General features: G+C 47.9%; 8 protein-coding genes across 8 annotated transcripts; 7 read left to right on the top strand and 1 right to left on the bottom strand.

Moving 5' to 3' along the window:
- Positions 1-3,114: 3,114 nt before the first annotated feature.
- ONS95_001016 (uncharacterized protein) lies at positions 3,115-5,029 on the top strand (the record flags this gene model as incomplete). The annotated part of the gene is made up of 6 exons (XM_058494195.1): positions 3,115-3,334; positions 3,396-3,530; positions 3,585-3,991; positions 4,042-4,485; positions 4,573-4,745; positions 4,855-5,029. 6 exons carry the CDS (start codon positions 3,115-3,117, stop codon positions 5,027-5,029), a joined length of 1,554 nt encoding a protein of 517 aa, XP_058364398.1.
- Positions 5,030-6,537: 1,508 nt separating this feature from the next.
- On the top strand, positions 6,538-7,890 carry ONS95_001015 (uncharacterized protein; the record flags this gene model as incomplete). Its single annotated transcript, XM_058494194.1, has 1 exon — positions 6,538-7,890. The coding sequence occupies one exon, from the start codon at positions 6,538-6,540 to the stop codon at positions 7,888-7,890; it is 1,353 nt and encodes a 450-aa protein (XP_058364397.1).
- Positions 7,891-8,608: 718 nt separating this feature from the next.
- On the top strand, positions 8,609-11,051 carry ONS95_001014 (uncharacterized protein). Its single transcript, XM_058494193.1, has 4 exons — positions 8,609-9,458; positions 9,513-10,125; positions 10,187-10,587; positions 10,635-11,051. Exons 1-4 carry the CDS (start codon positions 8,970-8,972, stop codon positions 10,695-10,697), a joined length of 1,566 nt encoding a protein of 521 aa, XP_058364396.1. The 5' UTR covers positions 8,609-8,969; the 3' UTR covers positions 10,698-11,051.
- Positions 11,052-11,201: 150 nt separating this feature from the next.
- On the top strand, positions 11,202-14,726 carry ONS95_001013 (uncharacterized protein; the record flags this gene model as incomplete). Its single annotated transcript, XM_058494192.1, has 1 exon — positions 11,202-14,726. The coding sequence occupies one exon, from the start codon at positions 11,202-11,204 to the stop codon at positions 14,724-14,726; it is 3,525 nt and encodes a 1,174-aa protein (XP_058364395.1).
- A 701-nt stretch (positions 14,727-15,427) lies between these two features.
- On the top strand, positions 15,428-16,968 carry ONS95_001012 (uncharacterized protein; the record flags this gene model as incomplete). The annotated part of the gene is made up of 2 exons (XM_058494191.1): positions 15,428-15,530; positions 15,581-16,968. The coding sequence occupies 2 exons, from the start codon at positions 15,428-15,430 to the stop codon at positions 16,966-16,968; spliced, it is 1,491 nt and encodes a 496-aa protein (XP_058364394.1).
- Positions 16,969-17,345: 377 nt separating this feature from the next.
- ONS95_001011 (uncharacterized protein) lies at positions 17,346-20,353 on the bottom strand. The gene is made up of 5 exons (XM_058494190.1): positions 19,281-20,353; positions 18,977-19,105; positions 18,836-18,922; positions 17,882-18,787; positions 17,346-17,806 (listed from the first exon to the last, which is right to left on the bottom strand). The coding sequence occupies exons 1-5, from the start codon at positions 19,429-19,431 to the stop codon at positions 17,703-17,705; spliced, it is 1,377 nt and encodes a 458-aa protein (XP_058364393.1). The 5' UTR covers positions 19,432-20,353; the 3' UTR covers positions 17,346-17,702.
- Positions 20,354-22,331: 1,978 nt separating this feature from the next.
- On the top strand, positions 22,332-23,433 carry ONS95_001010 (uncharacterized protein; the record flags this gene model as incomplete). Its single annotated transcript, XM_058494189.1, has 2 exons — positions 22,332-22,510; positions 22,557-23,433. The coding sequence occupies 2 exons, from the start codon at positions 22,332-22,334 to the stop codon at positions 23,431-23,433; spliced, it is 1,056 nt and encodes a 351-aa protein (XP_058364392.1).
- A 1,973-nt stretch (positions 23,434-25,406) lies between these two features.
- On the top strand, positions 25,407-25,807 carry ONS95_001009 (uncharacterized protein; the record flags this gene model as incomplete). Its single annotated transcript, XM_058494188.1, has 4 exons — positions 25,407-25,434; positions 25,488-25,553; positions 25,606-25,689; positions 25,743-25,807. 4 exons carry the CDS (start codon positions 25,407-25,409, stop codon positions 25,805-25,807), a joined length of 243 nt encoding a protein of 80 aa, XP_058364391.1.
- Between the last annotated feature and the right edge of the window lie 158 nt (positions 25,808-25,965).

Here is a 25,965-nt window from a genome sequence, read left to right as displayed (position 1 = left end):
GAGTTGGATGAGGCTCTTGGCGCTGAAGGGACTAGGTTATTTGGCTGGGATCGGGGTGTTTGGAGGCAAGGGGTTCGGGTCGACTCGAATTATCTCGACATCTGTTGGAAATGTATTTGTTGGTGGACGATATGGAAGCGGTGTATTTTCCTTATCAACCTTTTCGAGATTAAAAGACGAATAGGATTGGCAAACACAGAAAGTTTGTGGTTTTGGAGTCTTATATTCGCGCCACATGGAAGCAATCGCGTGTCGCTAAACCATATCTTGGTACGAGATTGTACATTCATTGCCACTCGAAAGACTCATTTATTCAACTTATTCACAGTGTCAATCATGTCCATTCTTTACCTGTACATTCACAGTCCCTCTTCACGAATTTCGACCGAACAGATGTCGAAGCCGCCATTCCCGCTTGCCAAACTCTTAGTACGTAAGCTTCAGCATCCCCTTCTGCTCAAGATCTCTTCATTCGAGCTCCTGGCTGAAGCTCCACTCCAAGCAAGGCCCGTACCGCCTATTCCTACCCACCTGCCCATACCTCCGTCGGGAATCTCCATCCCAGACGCAACTTCACGAGTGATGCAAGCTAGCCAGTCCTGCATCCAAAACTCTTACCAGACACCGCCAACGGCAGCAGCAGCATCAAGCACAAACAGAAACACAATTCTTCCAGAGACTAGGTTCGGCCGCACGCGGTGGAAGAAAATACACCCTGGCATCATTATGTTTCCATGACCAGGAGATTGCTAAGAAGACTGACTACCCAGAATCAAATGCAGGGTGGCATCGGCTTGCTTCTGTCGTACATTAGCGTACCTTCACTTGACTACTTGACTTGACAGCGGCGCCATTATTATTGTGGACGGCTCACTTGCTTCCCGAAGTTCGATAAGGGAATGGTGGGTATTTGACTTTTTGAAATGGTGCCAGACTGAGAAGGCAAAAGAGTCCAAGGGCCAAGAGGAGGGGTCAATTAAGCGGTTAAGCGGGGTGGAGTGGAGGGTTGTTGTCCAGGTAAGGGTTCATCTGAAGGCTCTTGCTGTGGAGCTCGCTTCCATAAAAGGCCTGGACTCTGGAGTCCAGCACCAAAATTGTTCACGCTCCCACCCAGGGGGGACGTTCCACTCTCTGTTTGCGCTGTGGTGGTCCTGGTGGACAGTGTTACTACTACTGTACTGTTGCGCAGGCGAGGGAGAGGGGGAGGGGGAGGGGGAGGGAAAGAGATTGGGAACAGCGGCTCGGGGTCTCCAGCCGCTCCGAGATGTTCCATTAACCTTAATAATAATACCAGTACTGTAATGACTGGCCGATGCAAGTTGGAATGGATTATTGCAGCATCGGGATCTCCAACAATTATATTGACCAACAGATCGGCGCGGTAAACCAACAACGTGATGTGAGGGAAAAGAAGAATTTTTCCATTGTGTTGGAACTTGGGACTTTGTTGGATGTCGTCCAAGCGAGATACGAGACCCCGGCAGTCGGTCGTCCAATTCATCTCACATCTCACATCTCACAATATTAAATGTAACGGCAACGGCAACGCCCCCAAATCCCAAGGCCTGCTTGCACCCCCCCCAACCTCGGCACCGCATTCCCAACTCCCGTAACGAAGTAACTTTAACTGGCCACTACTGGCCACTCGCACACCCTCTTCCTCATGCTGCAGAATCCAGCGACACGTCAACGGATTGTTCCACAACCTGCATCGATCGAGCCACAGTAGTACCCAAGGTAGGTAAGGTAGTCAGTCCCCGTAGTACCGTACATAACATGCCACGACATCCGAGTCAAACAACTGCTGCAAGTTGCATCGCTTGACACTTGATAACAAGCCTCCGGAGCCTGGGTCATAGTTTCCCTCCTCTGTGCGCCATCCCGCTGTCTAGCAAGCTGTTATTCGTTCCCGTCTTCCAGCAGAAATACCAACAGCATGTGGAGTGTAACAATGCAATGCATTCAGTCACCACCCACCGCTCTTCCACTCTCTCTCCCTTTTGCCTCCCTTCCTTCCGTCCCGTCGTCCGTCCGCTGTTTTGCCTTGCCTTGCCTTGCCTTGCCTTGCCTGCAGGTGAGATGCCCCTCCTCCAGCGGTCGAGGAAGTCGAATTGTCAAATGATAGTTGAACCAAGCCGGAGCAGAGAAGAAACGTGCAGCTTGATGTTCTATCCCAATCGAGCTGCTGCGTGAGGGGCTGATAACGCTTACATGGAGACGTCACGGCATCGGGGACATTTCTTACTCATTGCTCCATGCTCATACTTGCTTGTTTAAGTTTCGCAGATGCAGCTTGCAGCGTTGGAAGCGAAAAATTACGATATCAATACTGATAGTCCTGTTTGCAAGGCATCGGCGAAAGCATCTGTATTTGCGTCCTGAAGAAGCTGTCTTCGGGTTCTAGATTGATGAACGATCGCCCTCTATGTTTCCCAGCAATCCATCGCACCATTTCATTGATCATCCTTAGCGAGATCGTAATCATCCCAAAGCCAAGGTTGCATTCATCCGTCTGGGATGAGCCTTGCAAAGTAGAGTGGACTGCTTGCCGGCAATAATTGGATCCAGGTATCCTTTCGTACAGGAGACTAAAGTATGTCCGAAGTGGGTCGAATTGTTTGCCCCGGCTCTTGGAAAATAACCAGTCGGTCCCCATCCCAGTCGCTTGATTTCCGCCTTCCTATCTGTCGTTAATGTAAGGGAGCGGTATCAGTGTGTGATGGCACTGTTGGATAAGTATGCAGGGTGTCGGCTTGAGAATTTCTTGACTGGCTGCGGAGCAGACTTCATGCGTTCTAACTTCTTGTTCGAAGGGAAGTGCCGGATATTCGTACTTACTCCTGAATTGGAAATTGTGATTCGAGCTTGAGTGCGTCATTGAGCAGTGAATCAGATGAAAGCACAGTCATTGGTTTGACACCTATGTCTAGTCCTTGCTGGAGTCACTCACTATCTGGCGAGATTTTACCTTCACTGCGAGGTTGCATATGGACTCACTATCACTATCCCCTGCCGACAAATTTCTGAGGCTGCAAACAAAGAAAGCTTCAGACACATCTAGCGGCGGTCGTCTACGACAAGCACGCAACGTTTCGATACGAAGATAGCTCCACGATGATCCTTTCACCCGTCCAACTCTCCCTCAGCCTAGGAACCTGCGCAGTTCTCTACGGTGTTAGCCTAGTCATCTACAGACTTTTCTTCCACCCATTGCGGAAGTATCCAGGTCCGAAGTTCGCGGCGGCAACAAGGTGGTATGAATTCTACTTTGATCTGGTAAAGGGGATGGGTGGTCAGTTTGCGTGGGAAATAGACCGGATGCATGAAGTGTATGGTAAGCAATCCCATATATCCGTGGATCAAAGTGAATCAAAGACTGACGAGAACGTCAAAAGGTCCAATTGTGAGAATAAATCCAGATGAACTCCACGTGAGAGATCCGGAGTGGATAGATGTTTTGTATGCAGGGAACCCAACGCATAGAGACAAATACCCACCATTTGCTGCAATGACCGGAAACCCACAGGCTGGTAAGTCTATCGTTCAAACACCATAACTAGTCAGATGAATAGTGACATCTCCAGCTTTCGGAACGGTGGAGCACAACATCCACCGCAAACGAAAACTCGCCACAAGCCCATTCTTCTCTAAGCGATCTGTTGCGGACGCAGAACCTCTGCTTAGAAAACAAGCCGAGAAATTATGCCAGACTTTGAAAGAGTCATACGCCAACAATGAAGTTGTCAAGCTGCATATTCGCTATTTGGGTTACACCACAGACTCAGTCTCGGAATTTGCTTTTGCTAGGTCAGATGGATTGCAGGGTAATGTTGACGGGTTGGAGGACTGGGCAGAGACGCTGAGGATGGTTGGCGCTGTCTTTCCGCTTCTAAGACAGTTTCCGTGGATGATCAAAGTGGCGTTGAAATTGCCGCTGTGGGTGTTCCAGTTGGCTGTTCCGGTGCTCTCTAGATTTCTGGAGCTACATAAGGTAGGTTTGGTCAATAACATTCTTTCCAAAGGCGAGCTGATGAGATTCAGGAAATGAAAATCCAAGCGACCGCATTCCTCGAGAACGAGAAGACACATCCCACTCCAGCCGCAATCAAGCGCACAGAGAGACCACCAACTGTCTTCCACGGTATCTACCAAAATAGTCTACCAGTTGAGGAGAAGAGTCTGAACCGCTTATCCCAAGAAGGTCTCGTGATGATCGTGGCGGGAAGTGAGAGTACTTCTCGTACTCTGATGTTAGCTACTTATTACTTACTAACTACTCCTTATGCGATGGAGAGTTTGAAGAAAGAATTGCTTCACGCAATGCCAGACCCGTCTGTTGTTCCTCCGGTAAAGGTATTGGAGAGCTTGCCTTGGCTGCACGCTGTTATCAAGGAGACGTTTAGGACTTCGGCAGTGTTTACAACACGTTTTCCACTTACCACGCCTGAAACTTTGAAGTACAAAGATTGGGTCATTCCTCCTCATGTAAGCCACCCCCGCCAGCTATCAAACCTCCATACTCCTCATCCTAAGATCGCCACTTGTAAAGCTTTTTAATCTGACAATACACAGACACCCGTGAGCATGACGACCCGCTCAACAATGCACGACCCCACCATATTCCCCTTCCCAGAGACCTTCCAGCCAGAACGCTGGCTCAACGGCGCACTCTCAAGAGATGGTAGAGACCTGACACGCTATTACCTTCCATTCTCAAGAGGAACACGAATCTGTCCCGGAATCGAGTAAGTCCCAATAGCCCTTAAGTTTTCCACCAAATCCATGGCCTTTCCTACTCTGAACATTTCCCCTCACCAGCCCCTATATCTGGAGACAGCTAACCAACCCTCGCAGACTCGCTTACGCAGAGCTCTACATGGCACTCGCGATGATAGTACGGCGCTTCGACTTGGAGCTCTTTGATACGGATTACGACCGTGATATCAAAATTGTGAGAGATTGCTTTTTGGGCGAGCCGAAGCCGGGGAGTCAGGGTGTGAAGGTTAGGGTTACGGCTGTGCATTACTAGACAGGTATGGGGCCTGCGATCAGTTTGCGAAGACTAGATTTTAAAGGATGTCGTTCTTTGGTTAGGGTGCTATGCTGTGCTGAGAGAGGCGAGAATTGTTGGCTTGACTTCCTTGGTCTGAACTTGATGCATGTTCATTTGCGATGTCTGTGCAGTCATGCTTGCGGGACAGGAAGCTTGGCTGACTCCGAGTTGAGTGATAGCCTGGCTATTCTGCGTTTTTCTCTTCTCTTTCTTTTTTGGGGGTGGAAGTCCATCGATGAGCTTCACGTTTCTCGGCTTCGTGTGTGTTGTTGATGCTTACGGAATAGGAAGCTCGGTTGGCTCAAGCACACTGAGAGCCAAAGGGCTGCCGTACCATGTAGTGCGCAACCGCAACAACGGTTAATGCGTTTGGGACCCCCCACTTTCCACGCTCAGGTGTCATATTGCATTTAATTGTAGTGGGCCCACAAAAATTGTTATTCCAGGGAGTTGAAGATGGAATTCACACCGTCGGATTCCCCGTTCAAGCCTTGACACATGTGATGTCAAGTGGGGACTCTTCATTGTACCGCCATTGGTCTTCCTTACGAATGCTTACTCGTAAGCGAGCCTTTTAAAAAATAACGGTCTCATATCCTCTTTGGGTAGGAAGCTGCGAGAATTTTCTCTCTTGGTTGGCTCTATCTTCAGACCCTCAACGTTCCAAGGTTTCATTATCGCGAGTTGCTGTCAGCACTAACCTGAAGTGTTGGACACAAGAATTGGTGGGACCCGTATTTACAAATTTGCATGATACCATTGAGCTTGAGAACAGGACATTGCCCATGTATGTCAAATAGATCGCTAGAAATATCTGAATGTTGTATCCTCTGTCATCTTTGTTGTCGGCTGCCGTCCCTCGCGTAGGGCGAATCCCCGTTGAATATCAGAAACATGCAGCACTGGGGTCTCCAAGACTTCAAATGGTCCATGACAGGCTGGCTCGTCTGTCAGCAGTCTATTGGTCCCAGCCGACAGGTCAACTCGTCAACTCCATTGAACACGACTGGGGTTTAGTCATTGGATCATTCTACTGCTGCAGGACTCATGATGGTACTACGCCGCAGCTGGCGAGATGGATTTCTTAGGTTTCTATTGGTGATGGGACTCAATGTCATCCCTAAGTCGTCAGTTTAGGAACAGATTAGAAGCTTGTTTTGACTAGTGTGTAGCCTAAAACAACATTCTGACCGTGAAGTTGAGATTAACGCTGTTCAGGCTGGCATTGCGTTGGAAGGGTCCACCCAGGCTGACATGTGTCGAACGAACGCTATCTCGAAGTAAGCATATTCTTGGATCTGATCTGTTGGGCTGAATTATTATGGAGCAAGGGTTTATATTATAAAGTGGAAGGTAGCCCCTCGATTTCTCAATACTTTTATTCCAGCACTTTATTCTGTCTATCACTTGAAAGCCTTTTGCTTCGTCTCTCTGCCATCTTTCATTGCCTTCATTCACTTGACATAAAGTCTGGATACTCCACCATGGCATCAACCAAACCCCTTCTAGTGATAGGTTGTACACCTATTTACGGACACATTATGCCCATCCGCTCAATCGCCAAACTTCTCGTCGCCCGCGGCTACGAAGTGACATTCGTGTCCGCAACGCATTTCCGACCTGCCCTCGAAGAAATCGGATGTGACTATGTCTCCATTGAAGGCTACGGCGATTTCTACGAAGGGGACTTCGAAAGTCGCTTCTCAGAGCGATTTGCACTACCTCAAGGCCCAGTACAGCTTGCTTATGATATGGAGCACGTATTCCTGAAGGTCATTCCTTCACAACACGTTGCTATGCAAAGGGCGATCAAGAAGGTGTCGGAAGCGAACCCTGGGAGATCGATCGTGCAGATTGCGGAGAGTGTTTTCCAAGGCGGTGTTCCTATCACGCGAGGTGCGCCTGGTATCAAGCCTACAGCCAGTATAGGTATTGGTATCGTTCCCATGCTTCTGTCCAGTATCGATCTGCCGCCTTTCGGTCCAGGGCTTCCTCCGGACTCGTCACCGGAAGGCCGTGAGAGGAATGTTGCTATGCAGAAACAAACGTGGGATATGTTCTTCCTTGATGTGTTGAAGTGCTGGAAAGACATGATGGCTGAGGTTGGGGCTGATATGGACGACACAAACCCCTTCGATGCGAGCTACCTTGTGCATGATCGCTTCATTCAGATGTGCATCCCGTCCGCTGAGTATCTCCGTAGTGATGCGCCAGATAGCATTCGTTTTGGTGGTGGACTGCCAAAAGGCTCAAGAGATCCAATGAAAGACCCTCCCTCTTGGTGGAGCGAGGTAGTGGACAACATAGAGAAGAAGGACATCATCTTTGTTTGTCAAGGGACTTTAGCGTTGAATTACGACGAGCTCATTATCCCAACAATCGAGGCTCTCAAAGATCGTCCAAATACGCTACTCATTGTAGCACTCGGAAAGAAGGGAGCTTCACTTTCAGCAGAGATCTCGGTTCCCGCGAACACTCGCGTAATCGACTTCATCCCCTTCGATGAAATCCTACCGCATTGCGCAGCATTCGTCACGAATGGTGGATATGGAGGGTTCCAACACGCCATTAGCAATGGCACACCGATCATCACTGCAGGTGCAGGTGAGGACAAGCCAGAGGTGTCTGCTAGGGCTGAGTGGTCTGGTATGGGGTTCAACTTGAAGACTCCCACGCCAACTCATGAGGCGATTCTGAATGCCGTGGATGAGGTAACCTCAAACCCGAAGTACAAGAAGAGGGCGAAAGAGATGGAAGCTGAAATGGCGACATTCGATCCCATTGAGATTATCGTGAACAATATCGAGGAGCTCGTTGCTGAGAAATCTGTCGTTTGATGGAAGTGGAACGGTTTGTCTTAGGGTAGATCGTGATGATGGTATATTTTAGACCTTCGAGCGGCCAATGTTAGAAGATAAACGCTAGACATTCTACGTACAAACGTTATCTCATCTCTCATACTCATATCGCACTCCGCTTTGCCTCATTGAGCCCCCCGGTTATCTTGACTGGCAAAACTCGATCGTGCAGCAGTATCAGCGCTCGCATCCACTTGGGCAACGTACATGGCAAATACGTCTTCGGGCAGACACAGCTCAAAGACAACCATGAGTAGAGACACGATAGAGGGACCGTTGGCTGCAGAACAGCATTGAATCATCCGCCAAACATATTGCAAGCACCCAGAAGCCAGACCCCGTTCAACCCTCTTCCGAGAAAGTGACTTTTGGATACGAATCGCTCCAGTAGTTGACGAGTGCTTAGCAAGACTCAGTAACTTCAAGACTATTGTGATGGGGCCCAAAGAGCGAAGACAGCTTCTCTGCCAGCTCAGGACAACATAACGAAGAGGTTTGAAGTGAACACGATAGGGAAGTGATGGCTATTGTTGCAAGATATGGAGTTGTATTGAAGACTGGATTGTATGAAGAAGATCGTTGTGCATAATAGAGAAAGATTTAAATTGAGAATACATAATTGCGTCAGCTTCTTGGAAGGAGAGTTGTTTTTCATTGTCACCGTCGTGGACGTTGTTGTCTCCGGACGACCTTGGTAATCTTACTTTTGTATCTGGATGACTAGCGCAAGCGGCCTCGACAACAAGCAAAGCTCGGCAAAACCCTTCCTCGCTCTCCGGTGCCCTTTCTGCGCGTTTCCCCAAAGCCCATCCTGTGCCGTGCCTTGTTCCTCACTCGTGATCGTGCCCACCACAGGAGGGGCATCGCAACGAAACAAACAAATCCAATACTTACCGTACTTACCCTTACCCTGCACACAACATAAATCTTTTGGATGAAGATCCCGGAGCACCACAATCATTCGCCCCTTCTGGTCGTCAAATTCTGCTGCAGACGGCCTGCCCCACAAGAGCTCTGAGAACAAAGACTTTGTCAACAGCAACGGCACCGCTGATATCATGGAATCCAATCACGACTTGCCAGCGCGAACAATGACTCTGGCTGAAGATGAGCGGCACGAGCACGGCGATGCACACAAGGACGACCCTGCAACCATGGCTGCCAGCGAGGAGTTGAAGCATACCACAATCTCCGACAATACTGCGACGAAGCCTCGAGTCCAAGAACCCGCAGTAGAGCCTGCAGCAGAGGATAAGGTTATGGGAGGGACACCGAAGCCAGGAACACCAGATCTGGAGTCGAGCGAGGCGCAGGATGAAGAAATGAGGGAACGAATATCATCACCCAAGAAGAAGAGAGGTCGAGACCAGGACGAGGACGAGGACACAAAGAATATTGGGGAGGATAATGTTGACGAGCCAGCTTCCTCAGCTGATGGTAGCGCAATTAATGGGAGTCGGACGACGAGGTCGGAGCCAGAAAAGAAACGCCCCCGAGACACGTCAGAGGAGCTTCCAAAATCAGCAGAGAAACCCAAGGAGACAAAGGTGAGGTTGAACTATTCAAGCAATGAGAAGTCTCGCCCTAATTTTATCTTACAGGCGGAAACAAATGCATCAAAGACTAGCGACGAGGCACCAAAGTCACCCTCGAAAGAAACCTCTATCAACACCGCTTCCGATAAGCCAAAAACCTCCACTACTGCATTTGCCAGTTCTGGCTTTGCATCTCTTGCAGCGGCTTCCAGCTCTCCATTTGGCAGCCTGGGCGCCACGAAACCCAGCATCTTCAGTGGCACAGCTCCACCTGCTACGTCTGGTTTCGGCGCACTAGCAAGTGCGAAATCACCCGCTTTAACAGCACCTACTACAAGTGGATTTGGAGGGCTTGCGTCTGGTGATAAGTCTACGACAGGATTTGGCTTCCGAGGTGGAGCCACGTCTGGATTTGGCGGGCTTGCGAGTGGCAGTGTCTTTGGCTCCAAGCTCGGGAACGGATTTGCAGGTGGTGCAGGACCGAAGCTCTCGAGTTTTGCTGCTCCAGGAAAGGAGAACGTACCAGCACCAGCGAAACCAGCAAAGGCATTCGGTGCGCCAGAAAGTGACGATGATGCTGATAGTGACGAAGAAGGCAGTGATGGAGAGGCAGCTTCTGAGAATGAAGACGCGGGAATTGCCGTTACTGAAGAGAAGAAAAAGACCAAGCCTGCAAAAGGTAAGCATCGTACTTGACACTGACATATAAATGACCCCAACTACAGCTGACAGTTGTATAGTTCACATAGACGATGGCGAGGCTGGCGAGGCTACACTACTTCAATTGCGGGCTAAGATCTTCGCCATGGAATCGAAGGAGATTGGATGGAAAGAAAGAGGTGTTGGGACACTCAAGATCAATGTGCCGTGTTCTTGTGCCAGTTTCGACGATAATGGAGTAGCTATCCCCGGGTCGTTTGACCCCTCAGCCCTCGACGATGAAGACGAAGAAAACAAGTCGGAAGGACCTCGAATTCCACGCTTAATTATGCGTCAGGAAAACACACATCGAGTCATTCTAAACACTGTTATTCTTCGAGGCACGTCATTCACGGACAAGCCAGGAACGAGCACAGCCCAGATCATGTTCACGGCAATTGAAGGCGATAAAGAACCGAAGCCTGTCAGCATGATCCTCAAGGCAAGCGTTCTTCGAGGAGATTAAATTCCATTGCTAATCATCTATAGATGTCTGAAGCTAATGCAAGGCTCTTTCACGCGGAGATAGATTCTATTCAGCGGGAACTATGAGACCATACGTATCAAGTAAGGTTGATATTCGCATCGCCTTACACTCTCTCAGCTCTGGAACACAATTTCTTTTGTCATAGAGATACAACGCCATGTGAACACTTTCTTTGGGAGACGGCTGGAAGGAAGATCTGCTATTATTGGACGTCTTTTTTGAGGAGTTTGGCATACCAAGGAACGGCAGCATAAGCGTGGTAGGAAGGGGCAGATCCGTTCAATACTAGCGGATATATTATAGCTGAGATACGGACAGCGCATCCGAAAGAAACAATTCTGAAATTCTCTGGAGATTAATACCAAGGTTTCTATGACCTTTGAACGTGCGTCGTCATCCAAATTGTACATAGTAGGTAAACTTTCGATTTTCCCGAATCACGTGCGAGCCCGTCAAAGTTGATCGCGTTCCTGTCGCGTCTTACCGACCTAATCGACTCGTCATGATGCTTCGCTTTGGGAAGAGTCTTTCAACTTGAACATGCTGTACTCCCAACGATACCACCAGCCATGGCAGGCCTAAAGGCAGCTACTGTATCTAACAAGATAGTCAAGAAGCGCAAGCGGAAAGAGAATGACGAAGGCGAAGGCTCAACCCAAGCTGGAGCTAGTTCTGAAGCCCCATCCAGCACTTCTACCGTTGCCACGAAGACCCACGATGGTGGTGCAAAGCCACGGCGAATTCCAAAAACAAAGGAGCCTCCCAAACTATCTCGGAATGCCTCCTCTATGTCCAACGCCGTCACCAGTGCCGTACCATGGCCTACATCATTTCAATTGCTCGAGAAGACTCATCGAGCACTCAACCTCGTCTTCACATTCTGCTCTACGCGCAAACACCTTGCTACAACTTTCGATAACATCAAAGCTACTGTCGAGGGACATATAAAGCGAGAATTGAAGATTGAGGATGTGGCAAGAATTGTTGCATTGCGTCCTGGTGGGATGAATTTTGCGTATGTGGATGAAGCAATGCTGCAGGTCGATGTCAGAGGATCCGAGAGAGATGATACTTTCAAGGGTGGTAGAGCGAAGACATGGCATACGGCTGGTCCAGCTCCAGATGCATCCGTTGGAGGCATTACGGGCGATGAGGGGCTAGGATATGGCGAATGTGCTACTGGAGATGGAAAAGAGGTCCTGTTCTTTGAGTTTGTAGATGGGGACCTGAAACGTCAAGTCAAGGACAAAAAGACAGGAGAGGCCACAAAAGCGACCAGGAAGCTGCGAGATGAAGACCTCAAGATGCCTGTCTTTAGTCAGAAGCAGATGACTACTCTGATCGAAAAGCGGAATAGCAAGTTCACGAGTGCAATCAATGCCTTTCTGAACCGCTGCCAGGCTGAAAGTACAGACCCAAATGAGACGCTGAAGTCTGAGGCCGAAGCATATATTCCAGCGCCTAGTTACTCTCGCGGTACTACGCCGAAGCCGGATATCAGTACCTTACCAAAGACGATCCCCAAAGAGCGGAAAATGATTGCCGAGATCATCAAGGAGCTGAAAGAGAGCGAGTGGTACACCCAACAGATTGTGCCAGACGGTCATCGAGTCTTTGATCCGCAAGAAGCTATTTACGGTGACTTGAATTTCCTTCTCAGTCAAGATATTGTCAATGCATTGTATAACACCAAGAATATAACCCAGCTCTATGCTCATCAAGCTGAAGCTATCAACAATCTCCATGATGGACACCATGTCATCGTTTCTACTTCTACAAGCTCGGGGAAATCTCTGATCTACCAACTTCCTGTCCTTCACGAACTCGAGCAAGATCACAACACGAGAGCTATGTACATATTTCCTACCAAAGCTCTAGCTCAGGATCAGCGGAGAAGTCTTAAGGAGATGATGCGATTCATGACTGGACTCGAACAGACTATTGTGGAGACGTTCGATGGAGACACCCCAATGGCTGATCGGAACTTGATTCGGGATGAGGGCAGAATCATCTTCACGAATCCAGACATGCTTCACATCACCATTCTTCCTCAGGAAGAGAAGTGGCGGACTTTCCTTAAGAACCTCAAGTACGTCGTAGTTGACGAGATCCATGTCTACAATGGACTATTCGGCTCCCATGTTGCGCTCATCATGCGACGGCTGAGGAGGATATGTGCTGCGGTGGGGAACCGTCATATCAAATTTATTTCATGTTCTGCTACAGTGGCAAATCCTCTCGAGCATTTCAAGACCATCTTCGGCATCGAAGATGTGCGAATGACCGACTTTGATGGCTCGCCTTCAGGAAGAAAAGAGTTCCTATGTTGGAATACACCGTACAAAGACCCTGGTGACCCAGCAAGTGGCCGAGGGGATACGATGGGCGAAGCAGCAAGACTGTTCTGTCAATTGATTCTCCGAGGTGTAAGAGTGATTGCGTTTTGTAGAATACGAAAAGGTTGCGAGGCTCTTGTGGGAGCCGTGAAACAAGAGCTTGCCAATCTGGAGCGGTCTGAATGTATGGCTCGAGTAATGGGATATCGAGGTGGCTATACGCCACAAGATAGACGACAAATCGAGAGTGAGATGTTCGAGGGAAAGCTCATGGGCATCGTTGCCACCACGGCGCTCGAGCTAGGAGTCGACATCGGATCATTGGATGCCGTCATTACCGTCGGCTTTCCTTACTCGATATCAAATCTGCGTCAGCAAAGCGGTCGTGCTGGTCGTCGAAACAAAGACTCTTTGTCTGTTCTTCTTGGAGATTGCTTCCCAACAGATCAATACTATATGCAGAATCCCGATGAGATTTTTACGAAGCCAAATTGCGAGTTGCAGGTCGATTTACAGAATCTTCTAGTATTGGAGGGACATCTTCAGTGTGCAGCCTACGAAATGCCTATACGCCCAGAAGAAGATTCTGCATATTTCGGGAAGATGCTGCCAGAGTTAGCAGAGGAACGAATGATCAAGGACGAGCTGGGCTTTTACCATTGTCACGATAGATTTCGCCCCTACCCATCTAAGTTCGTTTCAATTCGTGATACGGAGGAGGAGCACTTTGCAATCGTTGACATCACCCATGGCAAAAATGTTGTTCTAGAAGAACTCGAGGCCTCTAGAGCCTTCTTTACTTTGTACGATGGTGGTATATTTCTTCACCAAGGGAACACCTACCTCGTAAAGGAGTTCAATCCGGAGCGCAAGATCGCCAGGGTCGAGTTGGTCAAAGTAGACTGGACTACACAGCAGCGGGACTTCACAGATATTGACCCCATAGAAACAGAAGCAATTCGACGTATACCTAAATCACTGTCACGAGCTTTCTACGGCACGATCAAGGTCCAGCAGACAGTTTTTGGCTTCTTCAAAATTGATAAGCGAAGACGAATTCTCGATGCCGTGCAAGTTGACAACCCACCCGTCATTATCTTCAGCAAAGGCATGTGGCTTGACGTGCCCAAGCAGGCTCTAGAAATCTTAGTCGAGAGACGCTTGAATGTCGCAGGTGCCATTCATGCTGCCGAACATGCCATCCTCAGTCTCATGCCCAACTTCGTCGTCAGTATGCCCGGCGACGTACGAACCGAGTGCAAAGTTCCCCAAAAAGAATTTGCACAAAAAGAAACCTCGCGTAAACGGCCTGCCCGACTGACATTCTACGATGCCAAAGGGGGAGCTGGCGGCTCGGGAATCAGTACCAAGGCATTCGAATTTGTCGATCTGCTGCTTATACAGGCTGTTCGCAGAGTAGAATCTTGTCATTGCTACGAGGGCTGCCAAGAGTGCGTAACGAGCGAACAGTGCAAGCATGCCAATGAGGTGATGAGTAAAGCGGGTAGTGAGGTCATCCTAAAGAGTCTGTTGAACATGGAGATTGATCTTGACGCCTTGCCCATGGGTCCTGAGAATTTGAGTCCGGCTGGGATTGAAACCGTGATTTTGGCACATCCGGTTCTACCTAAGGGTAGGACTATTGACATTAGGGAGGCGAGGCAAGGTGGGAGTAAGAGGGATGATGTCGTTGTTGGGAGGGTGGATGAGGATGGGGTTGAGAGAGAGGTTGTTATTAAGGATGAGCCTGAGGACTGATGGCATAGGATGGTAACGATGATTATAATGGCGGTCTTCATATATGACGCCGAATGAAGACTTCGAAACTCTGCATACAGAAAACCCTCGGTTGAGTCGATACCGAAATTTGTCTGTCCATGCAGAACATGACCGCGAGGAGGACGAAAGATGCTCCTCATTGTGAGACGAGTAGCTTCGCGACTTAAAGTTGTTATATTCAATGCTTATTATGGTAGATAGCGCGCAGCTTAGAGGATCAACGGCGGCACTTGCGCTTGGACGTAAACAATATTTACGACAATTTTCGCTTCATATGTTGACATGAAGGCGCTGTTGGGTCGGCCACGATAACACATCGAACAGCACTTCAATCTGCAATGAAGCATATTGGTCATCAAGCATTTGGCACCCTCCGAGCATGAGTATTACTTCCCCAGTCTAAGCGAAGTCTTCAGCTTTCACACAAGTATGCACCTCGAATTCACCATATACTACAGCCATGTCATTCTTTGTCTTTTTTACAGCTAGTCCAGGTTAGTTCTACGAATTTCTGAAACGCTTTTTGCTTTATCTTCCTGACGACAAAATTGCGACTGGTCATTCGATCTTGTTTTGTTTCGTCAAAAGAACTGTTAGAAAGCTGCTCAGAAACAGGACATCTGGACCTGGCATGCATTGCTTGGATCAAGAAGCATCTTTTGCAAATTGCTCTCTGCACCATGAAGAGAATTCCCTTGGGAGAGCGGCAAAAGCGCACCGGCCTGGAATCCCAACAGCGAGTGCTTGATGCCGCGGACTCTGATAAAAGCCCCTCACACATCGGTATCTAGCGCGTACCAAATGGATAATGAGCCAAGCTGACCTCAAGATAGGAGAGAAAACCTGCCTTGAATCTAATTTTTCCAGCCTCAGGATCACCAACTCGCTCTACTCTCCCATTTTGCAGTCCGGAACAGTTGTCCATACTCCATCACAAGGCGTTGGTGGCCATCAATTACTGAGTAGCCCCTTGGAAGCCCTTGGTTGCTCCGACACCCTTCAAACGCACATAACTCGGGCACAGTTGCCACCTCTGACTTCTTGGAAACATGCGTTGCTCCCCGTACCCCTATCTGTAGAGCAGTTTGGTCCACCTCTCACAACTATGATCCTCCACGGAAAGGAGCAGCTTGCATTTCAAATCACGAGATCGAGTTCCGTGGTTGAGGCTGAGGCCTATAACCCCTTCTCGGTCGGTTCGTCCATGATGCACAGAACATCCACCAAATCGCCTACTCTGTCTCTCCAGTCACCAGAGTCGTCCACGGCGAACTCGAACCATCCCTTGTTCAACTCCTCATCAAGAAAAATCTTACCCGGTACCTTGAGTAACGACCATCAAGGATCCTGGCGCCACTCGACCTCACACGAGGCTTCAAAATCTTCCCTAAAGCCATCACCTCACTCTAAACCTCGCAGTACCGCCACTCTCTTGAATTCCAAATCTCGTATGTCCTGGCGTCGATCCGCGATTATGGATGATCTGAATCAGTTTGTCTCCACTCCAAAGCCAAACGCCAGACCAGCTCGTCTATCACACACAATTCAACAGCACGCTGATATCACATCAGCAAGATTTCTCTCACCTGAGTTCCGCACTGTACGGGGAAATATCAAATCCAAATTTAAGTCGGCAACAATGGAGCCTCTTCCGGAAGAACTCAACTGCGCCATCTTCATTACGAACATTCCGCTAGAAGTCACCCCTTCCGAAATCTTCGACTACATCCATTGCGGTGCAGTGCAGACTTTGAATGTGTATCAAGCCCATCGGTCTCAACAACAAGCAGCGAAACTGGTGTTCGCTAAAGCTGAGAGCGCTGCCCGCCTGATCGACCAAGCCAAGGGACCTTTTCATGTCTATATGGGTAGGGTAAGACTCCACGTTGCCTACAATCGAGATGGCGCTTTGGATCATGTGGGGCCAGAGACAAGGGTCTTAATCATCGAAGGACCTGCTGATGTTATGACCTATGAGTACTGGAAGAAATCCTTTAATTGTACGTGCTTTCATGTACTCGATCGCTGGAATTATCGACCTTGCGCACTTGCCGGCCGGATGAACATAGAGTTTCGTTTCCTTAGTGCTGGTATGGCAAAGTCATGCCTAGAGAAAATCAAGTTAGACCATCAGAAGGTGGGCAAAGATGGGGTTTCAGTGACTTTTGGTCGAGATATCTGTGACGCGAATTATTTGGTACCATGGTCTGCGCCAAAATGACAACACGGCGACTCGAAATTTCTGCTGGCAGAAGGACATAGGAAAGGACAATCAGGATATTCTTTTGTACTACATGGACAGGGCATCCGTATTATGGAACAGAGAAGGTGTACACTGTACAGAAAGGCTTTCGCGGGTTGTAGCCTGTCATCTCAGAGGGGGGAACAACTCATTCTTGAAACAGCCAGATAATGGCCTTCATGACTCTGTATCATGCATTTTGCTGTGTGCTTGTGAAGTCTACCTGCCAAGGCACAGTGGGCTAAAACACCTCTTTTTGGTTTCAAAGCGAATTCTTAGCATGAGGTTCAACAATGCCGTCCATTTCTACAGCATCAATTTGACCAAAATGCCCAAGTGGGAAGGCAGATATCTCACTTATACTACCTGCATGACGGATTGGTTTCCTCATTCGTGATCTCATCTTCATCAATTTTCTGCGCGCCGATCCGAAAGGATACCCCAATTTTGTGTTTGCGATCCAACGCATGATCAAAAATAAAGCCCCAAGAATAATTTAAATTCTGGAAAAGCGATGTGAAAGTCTACAAGAGGGAGAAACAAAAAGAGTCCAAAGATCTCCGTCTTTCCATCCCGCCAAAAATCAAGAACCTTCGGCCTATCATTGTAACATGTCCCTTTCCAAATTCCCAATAAAGAGCTGCGATGTCACCAGTCGAAGAACAGTTCGAGTGTAGTAAAAGTTCAACACTTCAGTTGTTCGGAGTCGAAAACTAGTTTCGATCAATTGCACATGGATCTTCAGCATACCGCCATGTGAGAACGTGTTTATACTTCTCCGTTCTGGCTAGGAAGGCAACTGCAGCACGGGATTGCCCTGGAAGTATTGCTTGTTAGTCTCCCAGTCATTTTGAATATCATCTAGAAATGATTTGGAAATGATTTTCCTTACCAAAGATATTTTCGAAATGAAAATTGACGAATTTCCGGCCCTCGTTGACCCACTGCTCAGTTTTCACCAAGCTGAAGGAGATATTCTTGTGAAGCTCAGCCTCAATCTCATTAGCATCTACCAATGCTTCAGGGCCCTCAATCTGCAACACCCTCGTTTGCTTCTCTCTGTGTTCTTCAATACCCCAGCAATGATGTCTGCTTGGAACAACTTTCACCCCCTGGCCCTTGATGTACACGCCTACGGTTTTGGCCCGGTGTAAAAAGTTGACGGCGGCTCGTCGGTGCTTGAAAGTGAGGGTCACTGCACAAGATTCGTAGAATTCAGTGGGACCTTGTCGAGAGTACTTGTAAATACCACCTTCATGTACACAATCGAAAATTTCTGCCGTGGTCCATGCTGGGTCTACATTGGTGATGTACACTGAGGCATTTTGATAGGCGGGGCAGGTCCTGTCTCTGATGGTTGCCAAAGTGAGCTCCCCTTCATAGTTTGGCTCGATAGTAACTCCACTGTCGAGGGCCAGTTGAGCAATGGTAGGATCGATTGGGGGTTTGTTGTTCTGTAACGAGAAAGAAGGTCGGAATCGTTCTGAATTATGCGCAGCATTGGGGTGTGGCTCCTCAAGAGAAGGTGTCGAGAAGCTATCCTTGCCTTCTGAAGGGATTGGAATGCCAATTATAGAAGGCAATCTAGCTTGTTCCATCTTTGGATCCCGATGTAGTGTGGTAGTTGGGGTGGTCGATGGTGGATCAACTGATACAACCTTTGGGCCCACTACCTCGACACGTTCTTGGCTATCTTGCCACTTCAAAGGTATTGGAGCCTTGTCTGTTACAATGCCGTACTCCAGAGACATATTGCTAATTACGAGGTTGGGGAAATGAAATCGTGTTCCAAACCATTCTGGGAATGCATTAGTTCCAGTCGGCACATAAGTTTGGAAGGACGTACTCCCAGTGCTTCTGATCTCGTTTATGTACATTACCAAGGCTTTATACTCTTCTAAAGTGTCAAGATACTTCATCTCCTTCTGAATAACTAAGAAATGTTAGAATTCTACAGACTTGATCAAGGCAATGCATGTAGACGTACACCAAGCTCTTTCCCATTCTTCTGCCATATCTTTGACCCCAGCCATGATTTCTGCAATCTTTAGTCGACGAATCAAATGCCAATTTGCATTTTTGATTGGCTCTCGAATGACTTGCTCCAGGGCTCGACCTAAAACTTGGTTAGATTCTGAGTTTTGTATGGGACAAGACTCGAAAATGTGGCCCGGTGCACACGTTGCACAGTGGCATGAATCGCCTGGCTGATCTTGGATGAGGGGATCAGATAAATATGAATTCGTGTCATAATATGCACAATGGTAATAGAAAACTTGAACACTACTTACCATCACTACTAAAGCGTAAAATGCCATGCTCATCAAAGCGGTCTTTTGCCAACGTGGGCTTCATATTGCCCTTTAAGAACTCGATTATGGAGGTTGTTGACTCAAAGTTGTGGGCGTGTGAAGGATCTGACTTGCAGGTAGACCGACGCATATATTCAATGAGAGGTTCTCAAATATGCTTGAATGTTGTCCTTGTCTAAAATTTAGAACTTCCGGGTGAGATCTAGCAGCATCGATTCGATCGTGCCAAATTCCAGTGGCTACAAGCTGGAGCGGTTAGCCAAAGCCAAGTACAAGGAATAACCTGGTGTTCGGAATGGCTTGCAATCATCTATCGTTACAACTCTTACTCTTCAGTATTGGCCAAGTAGAAACGGCTGTCAGCCACACCGGCCTGTCCAACCACAGATGCAAACAAAGTTGCCACTCGAAAGCAACAGTCCCAGAGAAATCCATACCTGCTGGTACCCTCTGCCAACGATTTTACATGCCATAACTCAGCAAGACAACCTCCACAGCGATTCCCCTCCTGAACAAATTTTTGAACCTCTAGCTCCTCGAAAACTCAGAACAACCAACATGATTCTCGAACAGCGTGGCTTAAATATAATAAAATTATATCACCAGCACAGTTTGAAAGCGAAGCAAAACTACCGAGGTGATCCAAGCTTCCCAGTCAGCCGACGCCAGGTCCACCTGCTCCTTCCAGATAGTCATGACTGTACGCTGTGGATCTGGAACATCCCATCTTCTCTGCATGTGAGCGAGATATTCGACAAAATAGAAAATGGAGCTGTACAGTGCTGCCGCACGTTATCCTTGAATGATGATCACCGAGCCTCTGTAGCAAAGTTGGCATTTATGGCTCCCGAAGCTGCAGATAAGTTCAAGCCAAGGCAGACAGGATTGAGGGCATCTGGCTCAAGAATCACACAACTCGGGTAAGATTTAACCGTGTTGGTAATCTGCGAAACGATCCTCATCAATCCCGAGTTTCGCTGATTAAAGGCCCGAGTGGAATCATGACGCTGGCATATTGGTTGGCATACTTTTGAAAAGTTTGCCTTTTCTCGTGGGGTAGAGTGTTGGAGTTTCCTTGTCAGGATCTAGGCAAGATGATTTTGCAATTCTCATTGGTTCGGCCGGGATGGCCAGGCACAAGCAAGTCTTTGTATCCCTTCCGCCGTAAATATAGAGCGCCGATGTGTTTGTTCACGCATGTATGGGCGCGGGGCGCGGCGCCATCAAAAATCAGAACGAGTTTGCTGGAATTGTTTGAAAGCTTTGCCCCAGATCGGTGTGACGATCTTACAGCACGCCGCGTCAAATTGCAAGGTCGATTTCTCTACTAATCTACCATGTTCACGATAGGTAGACGGCAGACAGCCAGAAGGCTGATACTTTGCGAGAATTGCAGCTGCTGGAAGGGCTGAAGAACCTTTCAAAGCAGATGTGTTGTATTGCATCTTTTGGTTTGTCTCCGGATAAACCAAAATCATGCCTCTGGGAGGGAGACTGTGAGTTGTTCTGGATTTTTTTGATTTCTCGGGCTGAAATCTTGGGCACTGATTGGCCGTACTTGATGAAGAAAAAAATATGCTTACACTGCAGAAACCTGTGCGATGTTTCATAGCTTTTTCTTCCCATCACGATAATTTCAACTAGGCTCTGTATGCTTGAGAATTTAACAAACAGGGGCGTCTCATTGCCTAAAAATTAGACCAACTAAAGTTCAAGCAGTAAGCAGGAGGTATCCCGCCACTTTTACTGCAAATATTCAAGAAATCAAAGACTTTCTGGCCACTGTGTTCTTGATTCCAATGGGAGTGACATCACTTAACAGTGAAAGTGAGGTAGGACTAGGTCGGATCTACATATAAATCTTTGCACAATGCCGCTTTTTCGGCATATTCTCGAATACCCAAGGAAACATTTCGCAGTGTTGAAAGACGGATAGTCGCTGCTAGCTCCTGCAGTACATAGTCCGCTAGACCTTGGTCCAATTTGTGTGACCAACAAGAATATCGAGATATGAATGGATATGTGGATAATAAAGATCCACAAATTTTTGGAGTACGCCGGAAATGGTGACTTCTGAGTATGATCACAATTGAGCCATGCAGAAGAAATCGGGTCCGGTTGAATTAAATGATGTGCAAATTGAACAGCTTGTACGTTCGTGAACATGCATGTTAGCATGGTCCTAGTCATCTTAGTGGTAGATTAAGAGACCAGAACTGCACAGAAACCAGTCGTCTGGATATTGAAGATCCGTGGAATTTAGGTTAAGCTGTAAAAACAAAGGTGACCATCGAAGAATGTTTTCCGAGAGACCAAATCGCCTACTGTGTCCAGAATGAGCTCAACATTAAAACGTCTAGAGCTAGGTATGGACCATCTTCGATAAGCATTGATGTCTTTGGTGAGAAGTGAAAAAATCAAAAATTGATTGATAGGGTTGAAGCTACGAATTTTTAGTGAATCTTATTGAGAGACGATAAGTGCGCCCCTTCCTCTTCCAGCCTTGCTTAGCTGCACGACTCCTTCACTACAAATACCCCTCCTCTCCAACCTTCATGCTTCTTCTTTCTTCTCAACAACTACAAAATCAATTTGTCCGTGTTTATACGGACTTGATTTGAGCCTTGAGCCTAGCATACAGTGCCCGAAAGCCAACGAACAGAACCCCACGGTATGTCTCTCATCTGAACTTCAGAGAAGACCTCCCAAAGGAGGCGCAATCACCTTCGATATTTTGTCACCGGCTCGTCTGAAACCGAGAAGTGAAGGCCCTGCATCTGGAAACGACGAAGTCTGAGCTGGTACGTTCTGACAGTAACGTGCAAGTTGCAACCGCACGACACAAGCCTCCTCAGAATCACACCCAAGAATTCGTCTCGTTTCTCGTAAATTGAGACGCATCCGTCTATGACACACAGGATGAGTACCCAGGCGACTCGCGTCAAAATCAGCAATTGGTGGTTCATTATAGTACAGTGTTGAGCCTCGACCTATCCATTTTGAGCCCGGAAACCCCAACGTCCAACCAGAATGTCAGACTCAAACTCTGTTGTCGAGTCTCCCAGCACGCTCACTTTTGCTAGAAGCAGCCATGAAACACAAGAATCAGCAATGTCAATTTCCAGCCTGGAAAAGAGTCTAGCAGAGTGCTGGAACGCTAGACCGAACTATGAAATGAGCAGAGATACCCAGTACGACCGTGTTGTTTCGTATGTGTGATGCACCCTTGCAATACTGTAAACTGACAGACTAAAGGCCAACTTGTAGACAGCCGGAGCTCATATTTTCAAGCTTGACGAAAACGTCCCCCAATGATCCTGCTGTTACTTACAGAGGGTCCAGAATTGAGAGTACCAGGAGTAGGTTTGTCCCCGGCGGAAGACCCCCATCAGGCGCATTATTACCAAGCTGCCGAACATTGGCTGAGCCACCTGTGCAAGGCTCCGCACTCGATGGTGTTACCGCAATGGCCACCAGATCAAGCGTTTCAGAAGACAATAAGCCGCTTTTTATCCAGCCCCACCACACCAACACAAGATACCGCGGTGACACAAGAACACGATACTTTACAACACAGATTCCAGGACTCAGAGACGAGCTCAACTGTGCCATATGGTTGGAGAACCTCCCGACAGGGATAAACACGGAATGGCTGTTAAGCAGGGTCCGCACTGGAGCGGTTTATGCAGCACACATCAACTTGCCGACATTGACCAAGCCACGATGCGCGGCAAAGCTAGTGTTTACGAAGCATGTCGGGGCGGCGAAGCTACTCGACTACCTGAAGACACCAGCCGGCAGGCATGAGTTTGGTAAATCCGTCGTAGGAAAGTGGAATATGCATGGCCATATCGAATTCAGGAGTCCAGAGAGCCGCGTGCTTAGAATACTGGGTAAGGCTCCGTTCATGACTTTGGATTTCTGGTTGAAGTTTCTGGGAAACATGCAAAACTTCACATACCAAATCAGCCATGCGCTCCAGTCCTATTTACCCGACGGACAAGTGGTGGTGGAACTAGGGTTCGGTCGAGTGGACAGCCAAGCGAGATATGTGAAAAACGTAATACAGAAGGATATCACCTGCGGGGAGCTGGCCGATGTTGAATGGGCGCCTGACCATTGCGATTGCTGATATAACCCCGGTATCTACAAGCAAGTCGCACTTGGGACATGGCTTTCTGCCTTGATATATGCAGGTTTTGGCTCGAGGCAAAATTAGAGGGGAGACTCACTTTGTGTACGATATCTGACTATGGTTTACAGCCAACCTGCAGCACACGAAAGATCGATTCTCACTCTTTCAATATAGCCATAATCTTTTGCACCTTCAAATTTAGTGTTTGTTGACTCCAAAGAACATCTGGTGGTGAAACTGTTCTGAATTCCCAGCCATGGGAATGATAATCCGGAGCCGGAATCATCTGTCATAATATCATCCCACCTAACTAGCGATTTGATGATGTCTTAGCCTGATAACGCGGCTATATAGATTTAGAGTTTTGTGTCTACGTTGCTTAAAAGAGACGTCTAACATACCCTCCCTGCATCGAGTTGTCTCCCATGTGTCTAATCCTCAGTTGGCGCTAGGAACCAGGGTGGCCTCTCCGCACAAGGTTGGCCTCTCCGGCATTGTTCTGCCAGCGAAGCCCCAGGGTACTCTGAACAAATGCTTTGACTTCTAAACGCGGGTTCTACACTTCGAAGCATCAAGGCCAACCTCCGGGTCTGCAGTCTTTGATTCATTTCTTGACGCGTGCTTGTCGTACTCCGGGTTCGAGTATTAACAAATTCTTCCAAAGACACCAACACCAGCACCAATATGAAACATGTTCTGGTTCTAAGATGGTCTCAGGCCACATCAATCATTCAGATAATCGACAATCATCTGGAACAAATGGAGGTTACAGACTGTTCATTCTCTCAATCTGCGGACCGAATGCTGCGTACGCATTCAAAGCATTTTCAATCATCTGATCCACCAGCTACCAGACCCAGTATACAAACTGGAACATCCTACATGTAGTCCTGCAAGCTAATCTGAATGTCATAAAGAGGGGCTTCCGTGCCAAGACAACTCCAAGGGACGTTTGCACACATCACGTGCCTTCGCTTCGCTCTTCTTAGCGCCGATGTTTGTTTACATTGTTTGCGACCAAGCCTGGTGTGCTAAATTCAGGGTCGGGTACTTTGCTACCATCTTATCTAACTCGGGAGCTACTTAGTTGAATAACCGAAGCTCACTAAACTATCATGCCCTTTGATAAGAGCAAATCGAACCTTTCGCTCAGCCGACGGGTGAGCGTGGATTAATAACACCACACATTACCTACCTCGCTTAGCGAGGGCGTCTAAAACGGAGAATAGAGCACCTCGTGAAGAAAGAATCCATTTGATCATATTTCGAGCTCGCAGTTCGTGCGGGTAGATATTATACCAGGTAACACGGTAGAGGTGTCGACGCGCGCCGCCAAGCATCCAAACAGACTGAAGTGGCGGTCCTGGTAATGACTGAATCTTACAAAGAAAGTTCTCAAAGCTTTTCTAACAAGTCATGTAACGTATAAAGAGAGATTAAATCGTAACACGTATTCATTTTTGCACGCCGGGAGTTCTCTGGCATCGACTCTGGAGTTCTGGTGTCCACCACATCGATGGTTTCAAGTCTGCTCACGTGAGTAACGTCGCTCAACCTCAACCTATTTCGTCCGAATCAAAACAATGAAGTTCTTCAACCTCATGACACGCACTGACTTCCATACACCATCAGAACAACCTTATATTGACCAACACTCTGGCTAATCTTGATGATCTTTATATACAGCCAACCTTTGCCTCATCCATGGGACTGACCAACGTCGCTTTCCTCCGAAAATCAGCAACTCACAACTCGCGACTTGAATGAGGCCTAGATCCCTCCAACTTTTACTTCTGCGAAGGCTTTCTAGCCTCTGGATACTCAGCTTCTCAAAGCGTAGCCTGGTTTGAGCTTTGCTTGTGACCTCTTAGCATAGATTTGTGCCGTTGCACGAAATCAACCCTTCACGCAACATCACAAAACCATCGTAGTGCTACACCATAAAGTAACAGTTGACGAGTCCCTGCACGATGAGCGGTTTAACACCGGAAAAGCATGGTAAGCAGTTGCTAGTGACTTTGATCTAGGCATGATGCTGATAAGTTTCAAAGTTATCAGACCCGCATCACAAAAGAACTATGCTGAAGCATTTCCACCCCAGGACTGCAATACACTTAGTAAGATTTAGCCGGCACGAAAGTATATTGAGTAAGTTAACAATTATCATAGCTATATTTGCATACCAACCATTCCGCATGACCGTGAAGGATCTTAGAATCATCCATGCCGACATCCTTGGTAAGATAGTCAAGGGTAAGAATCCCATCCAGTCTCAAGCCTTACATCTGCTGACTTCTGTGTAGCAGGTGTATCGCGAAGTCCTTCCATATTAGGAGAACTCTTGGAGAGATTGAAGAACCGACCAGGTTAGCACCATCTCTTCCAGTTGTAGATTCTGATCTGATTTCCGGTAAGGATTTGACCCACGGGATCATTCTTTCGGACATCTACCCAGAGGATTTTTCCTAGATCTGAGCGTCTCAGACCTGGAGCAGTGCGCTTGGAACTTTATCAACCCAGATACTGCCG

Source organism: Cadophora gregata (assembly GCF_030347475.1).
Source record: "Cadophora gregata isolate MNR1 chromosome Unknown scaffold_1, whole genome shotgun sequence".
Classification (NCBI taxonomy): domain Eukaryota; kingdom Fungi; phylum Ascomycota; class Leotiomycetes; order Helotiales; family Ploettnerulaceae; genus Cadophora; species Cadophora gregata.
Note: the sequence above shows the minus strand (reverse complement) of the source record. Positions and strands in the feature narration are given on the sequence as shown.